The sequence below is a fragment of the Condylura cristata genome, unplaced genomic scaffold, assembly GCF_000260355.1.
Source record: "Condylura cristata isolate star-nosed mole 26May11 unplaced genomic scaffold, ConCri1.0 scaffold00017, whole genome shotgun sequence".
Taxonomy (NCBI): domain Eukaryota; kingdom Metazoa; phylum Chordata; class Mammalia; order Eulipotyphla; family Talpidae; genus Condylura; species Condylura cristata.
This window is the reverse complement of record NW_004567118.1, coordinates 3,395,232-3,410,706: the sequence shown is the minus strand read 5'-3', so window position 1 is coordinate 3,410,706 and position 15,475 is coordinate 3,395,232. Positions and strand designations below refer to the sequence as shown.

Genomic DNA, 15,475 nt, shown 5'->3' with positions numbered 1-15,475 from the left:
GGGCGGCCTCCCCTGGGCTGCAGGGTCTGCTCTGAGGCGGCCAGGGTCCCTAGGAGGAGGGGTTAGGTGGGTGCCGTCCTGGCAGGAGTGGGCATTACCAGGCTTACAGTTTGCATGGGAAAAAAAAAAAAGCCGTAGGCTGATAAAGGGCGAGAAGAAGCCATAAGATGAAGAGAAGCAGCCTGGAACATCTGGAAGGTGCTTCCTTGCTTCCTTAACTGGGGTGGCTCACTCATCACAAAGCAGTGACCGCCACGTGACCAAGAAGGCCCTGGAACGTGGGTCAGAATGAAATTCAGTCAGCTTGACTTCTCCCTCCTGCCTCCTCTGACTTGGTTTCCTGACTCAGGGTCTGGCCAGCCAGGTGCTCAGACGGATGCTACAGGGACAGACCCGGGCCAGCGGAGTGGCCAGCAGGAGCTGGAATGAGTAACAGCCCTGACATGGCATTGGTGGGCACAGAGCTGCTGCAGGTGCAAGGCCATGGGAGGAAGTGTGGGGTGGTGGTCTTCAGCCTGAGTGGTGCCGGGGGGAGGGGAGAAGGAAGGAGGACAGGGACAGGAGGAGAGTTCCAGAACCTGAGAGCACAATCCTGAGAGTGATCTCACTGCTGGGCCCAGGATTCTGGAACTTGGGCTGCCTGATGGGCCCTATATGAAAGATGTAGTAGGGAAAAGGAGCGACAGCTGGCTAAAGGGCCCCCCACAACCCTTCCCAACGCCCTAGGAGAGCAGCCTCTCTCCGCTGGTCCCAGGGTGCCATGGAGATGGAGAGCACGGCGGCCTCCACACGTTTCCACCAGCCTCACATGGAGAGGAAGATGAGTGCGATGACCTGTGAGATCTTCAACGAGCTGAGGCTAGAGGGCAAGCTCTGTGACGTGGTCATCAAGGTCAATGGCTTTGAATTCAATGCCCACAAGAACATCCTCTGTAGCTGCAGTTCCTACTTTAGGTATAAGGGTTGCCGAACTAAGCCAAAGGGGGACCTTGGGCTCATGCGGAGACATTCGGGTTCCTTTTGTCTTTCCGCCCGCCATCTTACGTTCAGGGACACCGTCCAGGCACGGGCAGTGGCCTGGCTCCTTTGGCATCTCAGGCGGCACAACTAAGGCCAGGGCCTCATCCAGTTTTCAACTGGATTTGAAAACCAGCCCTTGGTGTGCCGAGGGCTTTTTTCTTCACCCAAACCAGTCTCTGGGGGAGGATGGATTACCCATACTGGATTTCTTCCTTAACCCTAGGTGACAGGTGCCACTGTGGTCACTCCTTCCCCCTCCCTGTTACCATCAGGGTGATAAATTAACAAGGATTGAGGGCATTGGAAGGGGGCTGAGGGATAGTACAAAGGAATGTGTATGAGAAGAAAAGAGGGATTCGGGGCCAGAATCATTGTAACCCAAGAAATGAAAGTTATTTTTGCTCTTAAGTTGAAAATGTTTGTGTAATCAATTCCAATGAAGATGTGATATATGTATCCCTTTTGCTAAAAATTCTCATTCCTCTAGACTTAGTGCAAGGTCTCCAGAAAAACCAGATAGTACATGTTTAAAGCTCTGCAGACCATACACGGTCATACCACTCTTCTTGTACAGTGGAAAAGCAGCTGCAGACAATACTAAAGGAATAAGTATGACTGTGTTCCAATAAAGTAATTTGTAGGCACTGAATTTATTATAATTTCCAGGTGACACAAAATATTCTTTTGATTCCCCTGCCCCAAGCATTTAACAGTATAAAAGACAGTCTTAGCTCATGAGCAGTATAAAACGAGACATGAGCTGAGTGGCTGTAAGTTTGCAGACTCCTGCGCTAGAGAATAATTGGATCTCTGAGCCCATGTTCCCTTAAGCCTCCTAGAGAAAGGAAAAATGTATTAGGGCAAGGACTTCTTGTTCAATACCTTAGAAGAGTACCCAGCTGCATGACAGAAACCTAGCTTGTGGATAGTATCACTTATTCCTTAAGTCATTCCGGCTATTTCGTGGCAGGCACGCTTCTGGGTGCTGAAAAAAAAAGGACGAGTAAAGGCGAACAATTCTGTTCTTATGAAGACCTTCTCCTGCGACAAGTAGGCATTAAATAAAGTACACATGGAAACAGTATAGGGACTAGGGAGGAAAAGGAGAGGCCGTTTTGAACAGGACTCTTGGGAGGCCCTGATATCAGTGGCATTTGAAGAAAAGCTGAGTGAGAATATGGAGGTGTCCAGCAGCTTTCTAGGCAGAGGGAATAGCAAATGCCAAGGGCCGAAGGTAGAGGCAGCTCTGGTGCAGTCAAGGAAAGCTCGGAGGCCAGTGGGGTCGGAATAGAATGAGGGGTCACGGGTGGAAATGTGGCCAGAGGGGGCCTCCCTGGTGGCGCATCGGGTTCAAATGCAGCACTGTAAAGTGAGCCCACAACCGCTTGAGCTCGAGTTCGGTCCCCGGCCAGGGAGTGACCCACATGGCACAGCAGACCTCTCCTGACCTGCCCGCCACTCCCCTCAGCAGTGTATTTCAGTCAACCTGCCTCTGGTGACTCCTCTCACTGCTCTTGCACCTCTGGCCTGTACCCCATTCTGTATGCATAAATCTTTAAAAAAAAAAAAAAAGAAATGTGTCCAGAGAGGTATTACTGGTCTCAGAGAGGTTGATCTCAGGGGGCTTATAGTCTCTGGAATGTGATTTTACTGTAACAAGGGAAGTCAGTAGGTGGTTTGGAGTGGAAGTGAACCATAGTCCGTAAGAATCACTCTTGTGGCTGGAATAAGAAACTCTGGGGGGTGTGGAAGACAGAGGGAGAGATCAGTTCAATTATTCCCAACATTCTAGGAAAGAGACAGGGCTCAGACCAAAGGAGGTAGCAATCAAAGAGGTGAGAAGTGATCACATCTGGGTATGGGCTGAACAACACTATTCAAGATGTTTCATTTCCTTAAGCAAGGTAGAAGTGGTGGGCAGTGGGTCTTACTCCCAGCTGTAGATCCAAATTTCTCCACAAAATGTACAAAAGAATGTTATCCTGGGGTTAACGCAAGGGTCCCCAATGTCACAGCTCTTGGAAAAGTTTCCCTTGCCCTCTGTAGAAAGCAGTCTGCCGCTCCCTCCTCTCCACCCATTCATTTCCAACATATTCAGTGTGCCATTTGGAAAATGCCCAAGTTCTCACACAAAAAGGTGGGGGAGAACAGGGCAAACTGGAGGGAAATGTTTCAGTGACAGCCGATTTCTTTTTTTTCCAGAGCTTTGTTTACAAGTGGCTGGAACAACACTGAAAAGAAAGTATACAACATTCCTGGCATTTCCCCAGACATGATGAAATTAATTATCGAATACGCATACACCCGGACTGTCCCTATCACACCGGACAATGTGGAGAAGCTGCTGGCTGCCGCAGACCAATTTAACATCATGGGGATCGTCAGGGGTTGCTGCGAGTTCCTCAAGTCGGAGCTATGTCTGGATAACTGCATTGGCATCTGCAAGTTCACGGACTACTACTACTGCCCTGAGCTGAGGCAGAAGGCCTACATGTTCATCCTGCACAACTTCGAGGAGATGGTGAAAGTCTCAGCAGAGTTTTTAGAGCTCTCAGTCACTGAACTTAAGGATATCATTGAGAAAGATGAGCTCAACGTCAAACAAGAAGATGCTGTATTTGAGGCCATTTTAAAATGGATTTCTCATGATCCCCAAAATAGGAAACAGCATATTTCAGTTTTGCTTCCCAAGGTCAAGTTTAGTTATTTTTTGGTGGATGCTTAATTGCCACTGCTGAGACATCCCAGAGGGGTTGTCCTGAGAGCCAGATTCAGATGCCCGACAGAGTCCAGGCTGTATTTACCTAAGTTGACTATTTCCCACCCCCTCCTACTAAGTCACTGCTTTCTTTCCCCTGGGCCTTACTAGTTCCTCTGCCCCAGGTATGGAGAATGTTCTGGAAGCAGGCAAGAAGAGGGAAAGGTCTTCCTTTCTTCCTCCCTTTCCATTCTGAGTTGCCCCAAACCTGAGGTAGAAGTTGGACTAGAAATCAAACCCTGTGTATGACACACGATTATAGTCATTTGGTGCTAATTTGTGTTATTTTATATTTAGAGAGCCCGCTGTTACTGACAGCTATTAATTACTCAGTCATCACCACTGCTTTCTCTAGCCTAGGTTCTGTGATCAGTTGAGGTGACTGCTATCTAGCTCATTCTCAGCATCCAAATGATGACCACCTCTCAAAAACAAATATTCAACTGAGTTGTAAATTTCAAAACCAGAACTTGATCATACAACAATTCAAAGGCAGGCTGTGAAAACGGGGGTTAAGGAGTATGTTTTTGCAGGCCCCACACATCTAAATGACGTTCTGTATTCCCTCCTTAGGTTCGCCTGGCCCTAATGCATGCTGAGTACTTCATGAACAATGTTAAGATGAATGACTACGTCAAAGACAGCGAGGAATGCAAGCCAGTCATCATTAATGCCCTAAAGGCCATGTATGACCTGAACATGAATGGACCCTCTAATTCTGACTTCACCAACCCGCTCACGAGGCCCCGCCTGCCCTATGCCATCCTGTTTGCCATCGGTGGCTGGAGTGGTGGGAGCCCCACCAATGCCATTGAGGCATATGATGCTCGGGCAGACAGATGGGTGAACGTCACTTGTGAGGAAGAGAGTCCCCGTGCCTACCATGGGGCAGCCTATTTGAAAGGTTACGTGTATATCATTGGGGGGTTCGATAGCGTAGATTACTTCAATAGTGTTAAGCGTTTTGACCCAGTTAAGAAAACTTGGCACCAGGTGGCCCCGATGCACTCCAGGCGCTGCTATGTCAGCGTGACAGTTCTCAGCAATTTTATTTATGCCATGGGGGGATTTGATGGCTATGTACGGCTCAACACTGCTGAACGTTACGAGCCAGAGACCAACCAATGGACACTCATCGCCCCCATGCACGAACAGAGGAGCGACGCAAGCGCCACGACCCTCTACGGAAAGGTAAGCAGGAGGGCGGCTCCAACGCCGGCCAGCCCAAGGACGGCGCTTTCCTTCATCTTTTGGGGTGAATGGAACCCAGAAGTGACAGCAACCGCTCTGCAGCATGAATTCCTTCCACAAATGACTAAGTGGCCCTTTGCAACTGTCTTTTTGGGTTCACCTATTAAAAAACAGCATGTGGTGGTGAATGGTGACCGACTGCACACTCGGTGGCGGGAGTGGTGAGGCACATAGCTGCTAGGCGAGAAACATACCTCTGGAATCCAGCGTTGCACTCATGTGACCTAAATGAATGAAAAATGGCAGGCATGCACACAAGAAAAAACAGGCATCGAAAGTGCCCCCCACCACTATAAATGTCTTTTGTCCTACTCCCCAGGGGCCCCGATTTTTTTAATAAGATTTATTTACTTATGTATAGAGAACTGGGGTACAGGCCAGAGGTGCAGGGGCGGTGAGAGGATTCACCAGAGTCAGAGTGGGGAGCAGAACAGGCAGATCGACGAAGCACACTGCTGAGGGCAGCAGCGTGCGGGTCAGGAGAGGTCTGCCGCGCCACGTGGTCACCTCCGGGGCTGGGGATCGCACTTACGTTGAAGCGGCTCTAGCTTCTTAGTGCTGTGCTTTTTAACCCGCTGCACCACCAGGGTGGGCTGGGCCCCAATTTTAATCCTCTTACCACTCTCCACACAGGTCTATATATGTGGTGGGTTTAACGGAAACGAATGCCTGTTCACAGCAGAAGTTTACAACACGGAAAGCAATCAGTGGACAGTCATAGCACCCATGAGGAGCAGGAGGAGTGGGATAGGTGTGATTGCCTACGGAGAGCACGTGTACGCGGTGAGTTCACCTGGCACCACGGCCGACACCCCGGCTTCCTTTTAGCAGACAGGTTTACTCGACCTTTGGTAAGTACTTAAAAAGGTCTTTTTTTTTCCCGTGTGGAAGAGGGGGTTCCTCCACAGAGAGGGCCCCTCCCGGACAGAAGCAGCAGCTGGCGGTCAGTGAATGGATTTCCTTTGCTGCCCACAGGTAGGCGGTTTTGACGGAGCTAACCGACTTAGGAGTGCAGAAGCCTACAGCCCAGTGGCTAACACCTGGCGCACCATTCCCACCATGTTCAACCCCCGCAGCAATTTCGGCATCGAGGTGGTCGATGACCTCCTCTTTGTGGTGGGGGGCTTTAACGGCTTCACCACCACCTTTAACGTCGAGTGCTATGATGAGAAGACAGACGAGTGGTACGATGCTCACGACATGAGCATCTACCGCAGTGCTCTGAGCTGCTGTGTGGTGCCAGGGCTGGCGAACGTGGGGGAATATGCAGCGAGAAGGGACAACTTCACAGGATTAGCACTGCGGGATGAAGTCAAGTACTCCGCCTCGACAAGTACCCTACCTGTATGAGCCTCTTCGTTTAGCTAATAAAAAGTCTAAGCAGTAAGAATTAATTCTTTTTTTAAATAAATGCAGTGTTTAAACTTGTTAAGAGTACTGGAAAATGTTCAACTTAAGGGAGTCTAGGGCTGGATGAATGAGGGCGTAAGAGGGACAGAAGAAAACAATGCTATTCGATAATGCGTCATGAAAAAGGAAAAATCACAGTACAAACCAACTCTAAAGAAATATGTTTATTTCAAACTTACACTGAGACAATTAGTAGCTTTAACACACAACAAGATAGCTTGGGAACATAAAACAAGCTACTGTACAATGTCTCGGTGTCCTAAGTTCTACACCTCCTCTGATTTAAAGGGAGACGGCCAAGAATACTTTTTCAGTAGAGCAGGGGCCTAGATCTTGACAACCAAAACAAACTCACTGTCTAACAACTTGAACTAAATATTTATTTTACAAATAACTCAACGAGCCCTAGCACATGTATCATAAGATCTTCGAACATCTAGCAAGCACTACTTTTCACCAGTGCATTATGCAGGAGGATTAAGTAAACAAGTGCTCTATTACATGTGCTTCACTGTAAGACATCATAGTAATTAATGGTCATAGAGAGTGAGACAAAACCCTACAAAGGGAGCCAACGAAGAGCAGTTATCTGGCTACCTAATTAAACTCCTTGAAGTGAAAGGACTACTACATTGTTACTGTTAGTGTATTACATCACTGAACTATGAGCTGTTTTGTTTCCAATGACCAGAACAATTGTAACACAAACATTACAACAACAACAACAAAAAAATGGACTATTCTTAACAAAGTAACAAACTGGAGTGATGAACTGTGCCAAAGGTTTGACAGTCACTAGGGGAAGCGGAGGTGTTCCTTAAACTCTACAGGTAAATGGCGCCCACAGGCGCCCTACTTACGGTGGGCAGAGAATCTGCTTCCCGACTCTGTGCTTTCACAAGATGTGAAATGTGGCCAATATCCCTTTTTATTGAAAGTTAACTTAAGGAAAGTACACAAGTCCCTTTAATTATGCTTGATTAGGTCAAATAACTGTACAATTTAGCTTACCAGTCTAACTATATAGTATAGTGTTCATATTAGAATTATGAGGCAGAAAATGAAATATTTAAACATATCACATGCTACACTAGTCAGGAAACATAAAAATGAAAAAAGTGTGCTCTGGCAGCAGTTTAAAATACAAAAGCACACAGGTTTTTCCATAAACACTTAAAAGTCAGTATTTCAAAAAATTTCTGGTCCCCAAAATACCACACAAATGAGTGATTAAAATAGTACTGATAGCACTGAATTTTAAGATATTTTTAGCAGAATTATTTTTGAATTGGCACAGCAAAAGCAAAGTTGGATCTCAAAATACACAAAATTAATCATGCAAACAACTGCAAGTAAGATAGATGTAGTACTTAAACACCAAGCTCACGACTGACATTCTCAATATATAGCACTGATTTGTTTTTTTAAACTATGACAGGGTAGCTGTAGTTAAAGGATAGCCATTCTAAGATAAATAAGTAGCTTCACTCAAAGTTAAATGTAGTCATTACTTTTTGGTATTATTGATTCCTCCCACAAAACCTAAGTAACAAAAAGAAAAAAAGGCTTGCAGGAATACACAATGAACTGCTTTGAGAGCTGTATTTTTAACGGCTTCAATTACCAAACATAATCTAAGTTTCCATCGAAAAGGAACTTCCTTTCCCAAAGAACCATTTTAGGTCGGTTATCATAATCAGACCCCTCCCAAGTACTCTGGGGAGTTTTCTCCAGTTCAGAATGTCAGCCTTGGACAGATTTAAGCAAATCTGGTTTCTTTCCTCATTAACAAGTTAGTTAGGATATTTCAGAAACACAAGTTATTGATGTGAAATCACACATGTGAATTCAAATATGAACACCAGGAACCCGGCTGTCAGGGAAGCCTGCACACACCATCATGCAAGGAAGGACTTACCCTTCTTTTCAGCCATGGCCTAGGCTGCCTGCTGAGTTAAAAAACAAAGAGTTTCAATCACGTTTTCAAAACCAGATTGCACCTAAATCTTAACGTTATCATTTCTGCCACATTATGTGAAAAATACAACCCTACAAATAACTTGGCAAAACTGAGACTAAAAAAAAAATACTTGCATCACATTCTTCTAGACAAACTGGCATCCTAGTAAGATAGTAAATGTTTTCACCACCACAAAGAAAAGGTTTGCTAGCACAGTCTATCAGAGAAACAAGAATTTCATTCAGTGAGCTTTTCGTACTTATACAGAACTCTCACAACTATGCATTAGGGTCCAAATGGCTTATATTAAAATAACTACAAATAAAGGAAATTGAGAAAATGGCAGAAGTGGGGTAGAACATATCCTCATAGAAATAGCCTCACAGTTCTCTGACCCCCATGTCAGTCTAAAGCAGATTCCTACACATTTACTGAAAAGCTTTGTCCCAAGCAGGGATGCTAATTTAGACATGTCAGGGAGGCGCTTAGAATACTGAGTCCATTAACAGCTCTGCAGCAGATCAAGATCCATGGTTGTGCTTTTTTACTGGTGATGTTAAACTAGAATAGATTGGGAAGAGGGAGAAACCCCTGCACTTGGAATCCAACATCCAGCACGGTATTCTGGAATGTCTAAGATGGTAAAGACATTCTGAAAAGGAATAAGGAAAACATACTGGACCCCACTATAAACCATGAGAGCAGAAGCCCATTATGATCACCGAATGCCAGCCAGCGAGTCAACCTGAGTGCTGATTTATATAAAGCCTGGGACGTGTAAGAGAACCAGAAGGACACATACACATAAATAAAAGATAACTTCAGTGATGTTTTTAAGAGCTATAATTATGCACCTAAATTTGGTATATAGGCTCAGGCAAGTGCCAATGAAAGCCCAGGGCAACTGGATAAACAATCAGTGCTGAGAAATAGAAGGCTTCTTTTTTTAGCCATCTTTCTCTAAATTACTTGCTTCCCGTTGAAAAAGTTTCTTTTAAGAGGAATGATGAGCATTATATACAATATGTATTAAACACAATTTCAAATTAAAGGCATTAGTGTCGATTGTCATAGGCATTATTCACGCTCATTAACTTTATCTCAAATAAGCCTGCAACTCCTGAAACATGTTTTTAAATTTTCTTAATGCCTTTGATTTCTCAGTCTACACTAATAATACTTTTCTTCTTGAGCAATAAATTTCACAAATATAACTTCCCATGTTCTTAATGAGCTAAAGAGCAATATTTTTGCCAACCGCTGTAATTTCAGCGATGGCTTGAAATCTGTAACAAAAATTTGCTAAAAAAATGAAAAATATATTATAAATGCACCACTCAGTCACAGATGTCTCATCAATCCTTTCTTCTAGAAATAAACAAAATAGCATTTCTAGATAAATACAACACAATATCAATGCAAACATTCTGAAGTCACCTTGCTGAAATATTGTGCTTTTTCCTAATTTCAGTCTCACTATTGCACATACCTCCTGCAAATGAGGGCTTAACACTTAAATTCTGATCTTACTGAAATCAACCATTCAGGAAAAAACAAAAATGTCAAAGTAAATGTGCAAATAAAATGGATGCTTAAAGCATGTTCAAAACAGAAGTCCCTAAGACAAAGGAGTTGTAGCTTCTTGGCAGAAAACAGCTGTGTACCCACACCTGGGTTTTCCACCTATCTTATTTAGTGTGATCTTCCTCTCCCACATACACACAAACCCAAGACAGATAAAGACTGCAAGCTAGTAAAAATTACCATGTACTGAATGAGATTCCCATTCTTCAGCTTCTAACTATACTTCCTTTAATGGGGCAATAATTAGTTCAGGTAGAAAATAAGTTATCAACATACTTTTTCAAGTAACAGTCTGGATATCTTCAGCCTTAAGGATACGTGTAACTGTTCTAAGCTCCGCACACTGGAGAATTCAGCACTCAATCTGGGAGCTGGGCACTCGCCGCATGCTTAGGGCGTGCCGATGGATTTCTTGCATCTGTCTGATTCGGTCCTTCTGCCACATTAAGTTTTGAGGCATGGGGTATCTCTGTGAGCCATGCAGGTACCGGTAGGGGATTCTCACGTGGCAAGCAGTGGCTCTACAACGGGGCTGTGGCATGGGAGGAAGGAGCATCCACCTCTTTCTCTCAGCACAGTATCGGTAGGCTTCTTTCCTGTACTGTTTATCAATATCATCACTGTTTTTCCAGCCTCCAATAATGAAAACGTCATCTTTGTAATAGCAAATGGCTGCTCCCTCAATACTTAGCACTTCCGGAGGTAAGCTTTCAAGGATCTCATCGGATACTTGGCTGGTGATTTTTCTTATCGCCTCCTCATTTTCTAACGAGTAACTCTTGGGACAGCATGATGCAGTCTGATAAAAGTTTGAATTGACCACAGACATTTGAAAAAAGCAGTAATTGTCAATAAGTGGCAAAGATTCCACATCTTGCCACTGTCGAGTCTCTGTATCATAGCAAGTAATCACGGCCTTTAATCCGTCCTCAGTGTCCCGGTCCACAGGAGTGCGGGCGGCAATGTACACAAACCGGTCTTCAATGGCTAGTGCTTTGACATCTCGAAGAATCTTTGGTGCAGATTCCAAGTTATGCCATTTATCAAGCTCAGGATTATAAACAGTTACATCTTTAAAGCCAGGACTAAAGTTGCCATGTCCTCCGATGCTATAGAGCTTCCCTTTGACTTCTGTTAACCCAAAAGAATGTTTCCTTGTCATCAAACTACAAACATGTTCCCACGTATTCAGATTTGGGTTATACCTTTCCACAGTTTTAGCAAACCCTGGTTCCATTGACCCAGCAACATACACGTAGGATTCTGTTACTGCAACAGCATGTCCATCCAGGTGATTGTGGATATGGGGCAGGTTTACCCATCTGTCCTCATCAACAAAATAGCCCACACATTCACTTAAATAGTCCCCCCCTTCTGACACGCCTCCAATAACCATGATCACATCCATGTTTTGTCCGTAGCGAGGTAATAATGAGACATGAGAAGCAGGGTGCTGGAAAGTGCCAGACTGTATATTCTCGGCCCTCAGGGCATGCCTCTCCACCGCATCAGCCACCAATTTGACACACACTTCATTGCTGGCTACCAGCCTCTCTGGTTTGACATGCCGAGTAAGGTACGTGGGTTTCATTTGGGACAATCTGAGCAATTTAAAAAGTTCTTCAAAGTATCTCTCCCTCTCTTCAGCATTTCTCTGAACCCATTTCAAAACAGTTTCAAAGAGAACCTCTTCAGAATCCACTGTAATTTCCAAGTCTGACAGCCAGTCCCGAATGAGATGGAAAGGCAAAGTATAAAATTCCTCATCTTGAATTACTTTGTGGAAATTTCTCCGTATCATATCAGCAGCTTTCAGAGCAAGTTGGGTCAGAGTATACATATGAGCTAAACTATGAATGGCCACACAGTTAGAAAGATGAAGTTTTTTCTTGAGAAATTCTCCACAAAATTCTTTTAACCGAATTAACAGGAACCTAAAATCAAGAAAGACAGAAAGGATTAATTTTCAAATGTGCATATTTTATGTGGCTGCACTTGAGAACATGTGAATTATATAAATTGAAATGGTCAACTTCATCTCATGTACAACATCTGAAAAAAGCATATTTCAAATGTCACCTGTTTAATACACAATGATACATTATAAATACACATATTATCTATATTAATATTTATAATCATGCAGTGTTTTGTGAAACATCTTTTTTACTTTAATTTGCCCTAGGCAAATGCCATTAAAACTGGCCTAATATCCTCCCCTAATCTCCTGCCAATCATCAGCCTCTTTTTTGATGAGGCAGGGTCTCAGTGAAGAAACTTTATTAAGGATTGACTACATGATTCAGGAACTATCACTTCTGGGAGGTTTTAATCTCTTCTTCACCAGAGCTTTCTGTATCTGGGCATCTAGGGAGGGTTGAGATAGTATTCAGGGGGTTTGGCTTAATCTGGGTTCTTATTAAAGGAGAGGTGGTAATGAAGGTGCGAATGAAAAAAAAAAAAAGAACAGGGCAATCTAGATTAAAAAAGAAAAAGACAGTGGTCTGGCAGGTAGTTGACAAGTTGTCTGCTTTGTCTGCTCACCTATTATATTCACTTAAAGTTAAAAAAAAAAAATTATAGGCCTCTCCCTGGTGACACACCTCTCCTGTCTTGCCCACTGCTCCCCTCAGCAGTGTATTTCAGTAGATCTGCCAGTTCTATTCCTAACTCGGTCTCTGGTGAATGTTCTCTCTCCGCCCCCCCCCCCAAATCACCAGCACCTCTGGCCTGTACCCCAGTTCTTGTGTGCATAAATAAATAAATCTGTAATAAATAAAACATAACACGCTATATATAGTGGTTTCAGTCCTGGAAGAACTCACCTCTGATTGACAGCCCACGTGAGACTACACTTTCAGTCACCCTCGTCAGGGAACACGCCGTGTCAGACATAAGACAAGGCCAGTAGAGCAGTAAGAGCTCCACGGGCCCCCACTTGTTTGAATGCTCCAGGGTCACAAAATCCCCAGGCTGCCCAACCCCTACCAGAGCCTGAACAGGGGCAGGTTTGGAAACACTGATCCATGAAAACAATAGCTATCACACACTAGCACCTGCCATGTGACAAGCACCACAGTGGGTAGTTCCTGTTGTTTTCTTAGGTGTAAGTGCCCTAGGAGGTAAAGCTGATAAACAGACACTCGGTGGTGGGAAGGGCAGCAGGGAGTGTGATTCAGTCTTGGAGTTGATAAGGAAGATCAGAGGTGAAGGTTTGGGGCACTGGGGGCAGCGTCTTGCACAAGGCAGTCAGTCACCCAGGAGCTGATGGAGAAACCGAGTTTGAAGTCAATGCCCTGGTGTGTTCACCCCCTCTTCAACCCAACCGCCCAAGAAAGCAGGGGCAAGCCGAGGACACAAGCGCACAGCCGAGAAGCAAAGCTTGAGTGTAATGATCCAAGTCTATTCATTTCACTCAACAAACCTCCCTTTCTTAAAGCTGTATGTTCTCAACTCCTCTCTCGAATCGGTGGTCCAGACTCACGCTTTGGGAAGCAAGCCACGGGGCAGGAACCTTCCTCTAAAGTGGGTAGCTGCTGCGCCCTGGCCGCTGCCTTCTCAGTTCAACTTTTCCATGTTTAACATGAATTCTCTCTTCTTGCTCCGGCAATTACCGACCCCTCATCAATTTCTCCTCTCCCACGAATTCCCAGTCCATCAGCATACAAATATGTGCTGGGATCTTCTACCTTGGGTAGGGCGGGGAACTTCACTCCTTCCCAAAAGGTCATTTTTCTGACCTTATAGCAACTGGCTCTCATCAATACCATGAAAGACTCTAGCATCAAGCCCAAAACCCCTAACAGCAGACTGAGCGGATACACTCCCTGCTGACACCCTTTCTCTGCAGGCTTCTGTGAGCTCAGACTTCTCTACTGGCTCACCTTTAACATTCTGGAGAATGCTTGGTCCCTCATTGTGCCCTGCTCTAGTTAGACTCTTTCCAAGTAATTTTGTGGAGTCCCATTAGCTATGTGCTAATTTCCTCCCAACCTCTTACAATCAGTGTTCTTTAGCCAATCTTACACAGGCATCTCCTAGACCAAAACCGACTTCTGCTCGCCCTCCCAAATTTGCTGTAGTCTTACACATTTTAGTAAACAAAACAACTCCACCTTCCAATTTCCTGGGTCAACAAACCAGTGGTCTTTTCCCGTACACCCCATAATAAGTTCAATGGGAAATTCACCTCCTCTACCTTCAAAATATAACTAGAATGAAGTACCTCTCTCTCCTCAAGCCAAGTCTCCATTACCACTGCAACAACCTCTTAAGCTAGCCTGTTTCTGCCCTTATAGCCCCCTCCCCACTGGCCTCTTCTTTTTTCAACACAGGAATCTTCCAGATGGCATCATTCCTCAGCCCCAGATCTTCCCATCTCATCAGAAGAGCTCAAATTGTTCCACAGGGGACTGAGGACTGGTGGTACCTGACTCCATCCCGTCTGGAGGCCTCTCCTGCTCCTCTTGACCCTCACATCTGTTTCGGCCACACTGGTCTGGTCTTTAGCATTCAGACAGGTTCCACCACAGTGCCCTGTGTGTCTCCTCACCTGCAACACTCTTTACCTTGCCTCCTTTAATTCTTTGCAAAATGTTTTCTTCATGAGGCGTTTTCTACCCATTCAGTGTAAAAGTTTCTTCCCAACAGTATTTCCTATATGCCACACCATGCTTTATTTTTCATCATGCCGGTAACAATCAACTAGTAGGACGTCTGTTGTATTTACTGTTAACCTACCACTGTAACTCTGAGAAGGAGAAGGACAAGGACTTCTGTCTGGCTTGTTCACAGCTGAATTCCCGGCACCTTAGAACCCAGTGTCTGATCTTATGCATAATAGGTACTCAATAGATATGTGTTCGAACAGTGAATCTGTAACATAATACTGCCAAAAGAGACACCCCTCAACTCTACAAAAGGCATCACCTGCCTCCAACCAGTCTCTGGGGCATCATCCATTCTTGTTCCTACAAACAGTAACAGATCCCTCTTTTAAAATATTTAAATCAGGTAATTTCTTTACCCAGCTTTCCATCACACAGTAAAACTCCAACTCCTGAGTCCAGTGCATTTCACATGCCCTTCTCGATTTAACCACTAAAACCCAGCCTCACTGGATTTCTCAGTTTCAGTTCTTCTCCTAGTCAAAGTGGATGTTGCCGGCGGGCCTGGGCGCTATCTGCCTGGAATGTCCACTCCCCATCTTCGCAAAGCCAGTTTCTCCTTCCCATTGAAAGGTCCATTTCAATGGCATTTCTCCTTCCCTAGAAAGGTCTTTCCTGTGTCCAGTCACTATCTTTCCATCTTTCCGACGTCAATCCTGCACTTTCTCCATGCAGACTTTTTCCTGCCTCGCCGTTGTTCCCTGCCCGGAGCCCGAGCTTTCCAGGACCCGCCGGCCGCCTCCCGGGTGCCCGGCGCAAAGGCTGCCTCGCCCCGGCGCTCGGGCCGTCGCAGCAGTGCATATTCTCAGCGCTCGCTCACACGGC

General features: G+C 45.1%; 2 protein-coding genes across 3 annotated transcripts in view; one reads left to right on the top strand and one right to left on the bottom strand.

Annotated features, from left to right (window-relative positions):
• Window positions 1–618: 618 nt before the first annotated feature.
• On the top strand, window positions 619–6,412 carry KLHL10 (kelch-like family member 10). 2 transcript variants are annotated; one of them, XM_004684184.2, is made up of 5 exons: window positions 619–954; window positions 3,223–3,712; window positions 4,352–4,969; window positions 5,663–5,812; window positions 6,005–6,412. In XM_004684184.2, the coding sequence occupies exons 1-5, from the start codon at window positions 761–763 to the stop codon at window positions 6,377–6,379; spliced, it is 1,827 nt and encodes a 608-aa protein (XP_004684241.1). In that variant the 5' UTR covers window positions 619–760; the 3' UTR covers window positions 6,380–6,412. The 2 variants fall into 2 exon arrangements, with proteins under 2 accessions (XP_004684241.1, XP_004684242.1); XM_004684185.1 differs by having other exon boundaries at window positions 653–892; window positions 6,005–6,411.
• A 179-nt stretch (window positions 6,413–6,591) lies between these two features.
• The window catches only part of KLHL11 (kelch-like family member 11), a 9,613-nt gene continuing 729 nt past the window's right edge, over window positions 6,592–15,475 (bottom strand). The window contains exon 2 of the mRNA XM_004684183.2: window positions 6,592–11,917. Within this exon, the coding sequence (XP_004684240.1) occupies window positions 10,336–11,917 (1,582 nt within the window). The 3' untranslated portion in view covers window positions 6,592–10,335. The remainder of the gene's footprint in view (window positions 11,918–15,475) is intronic.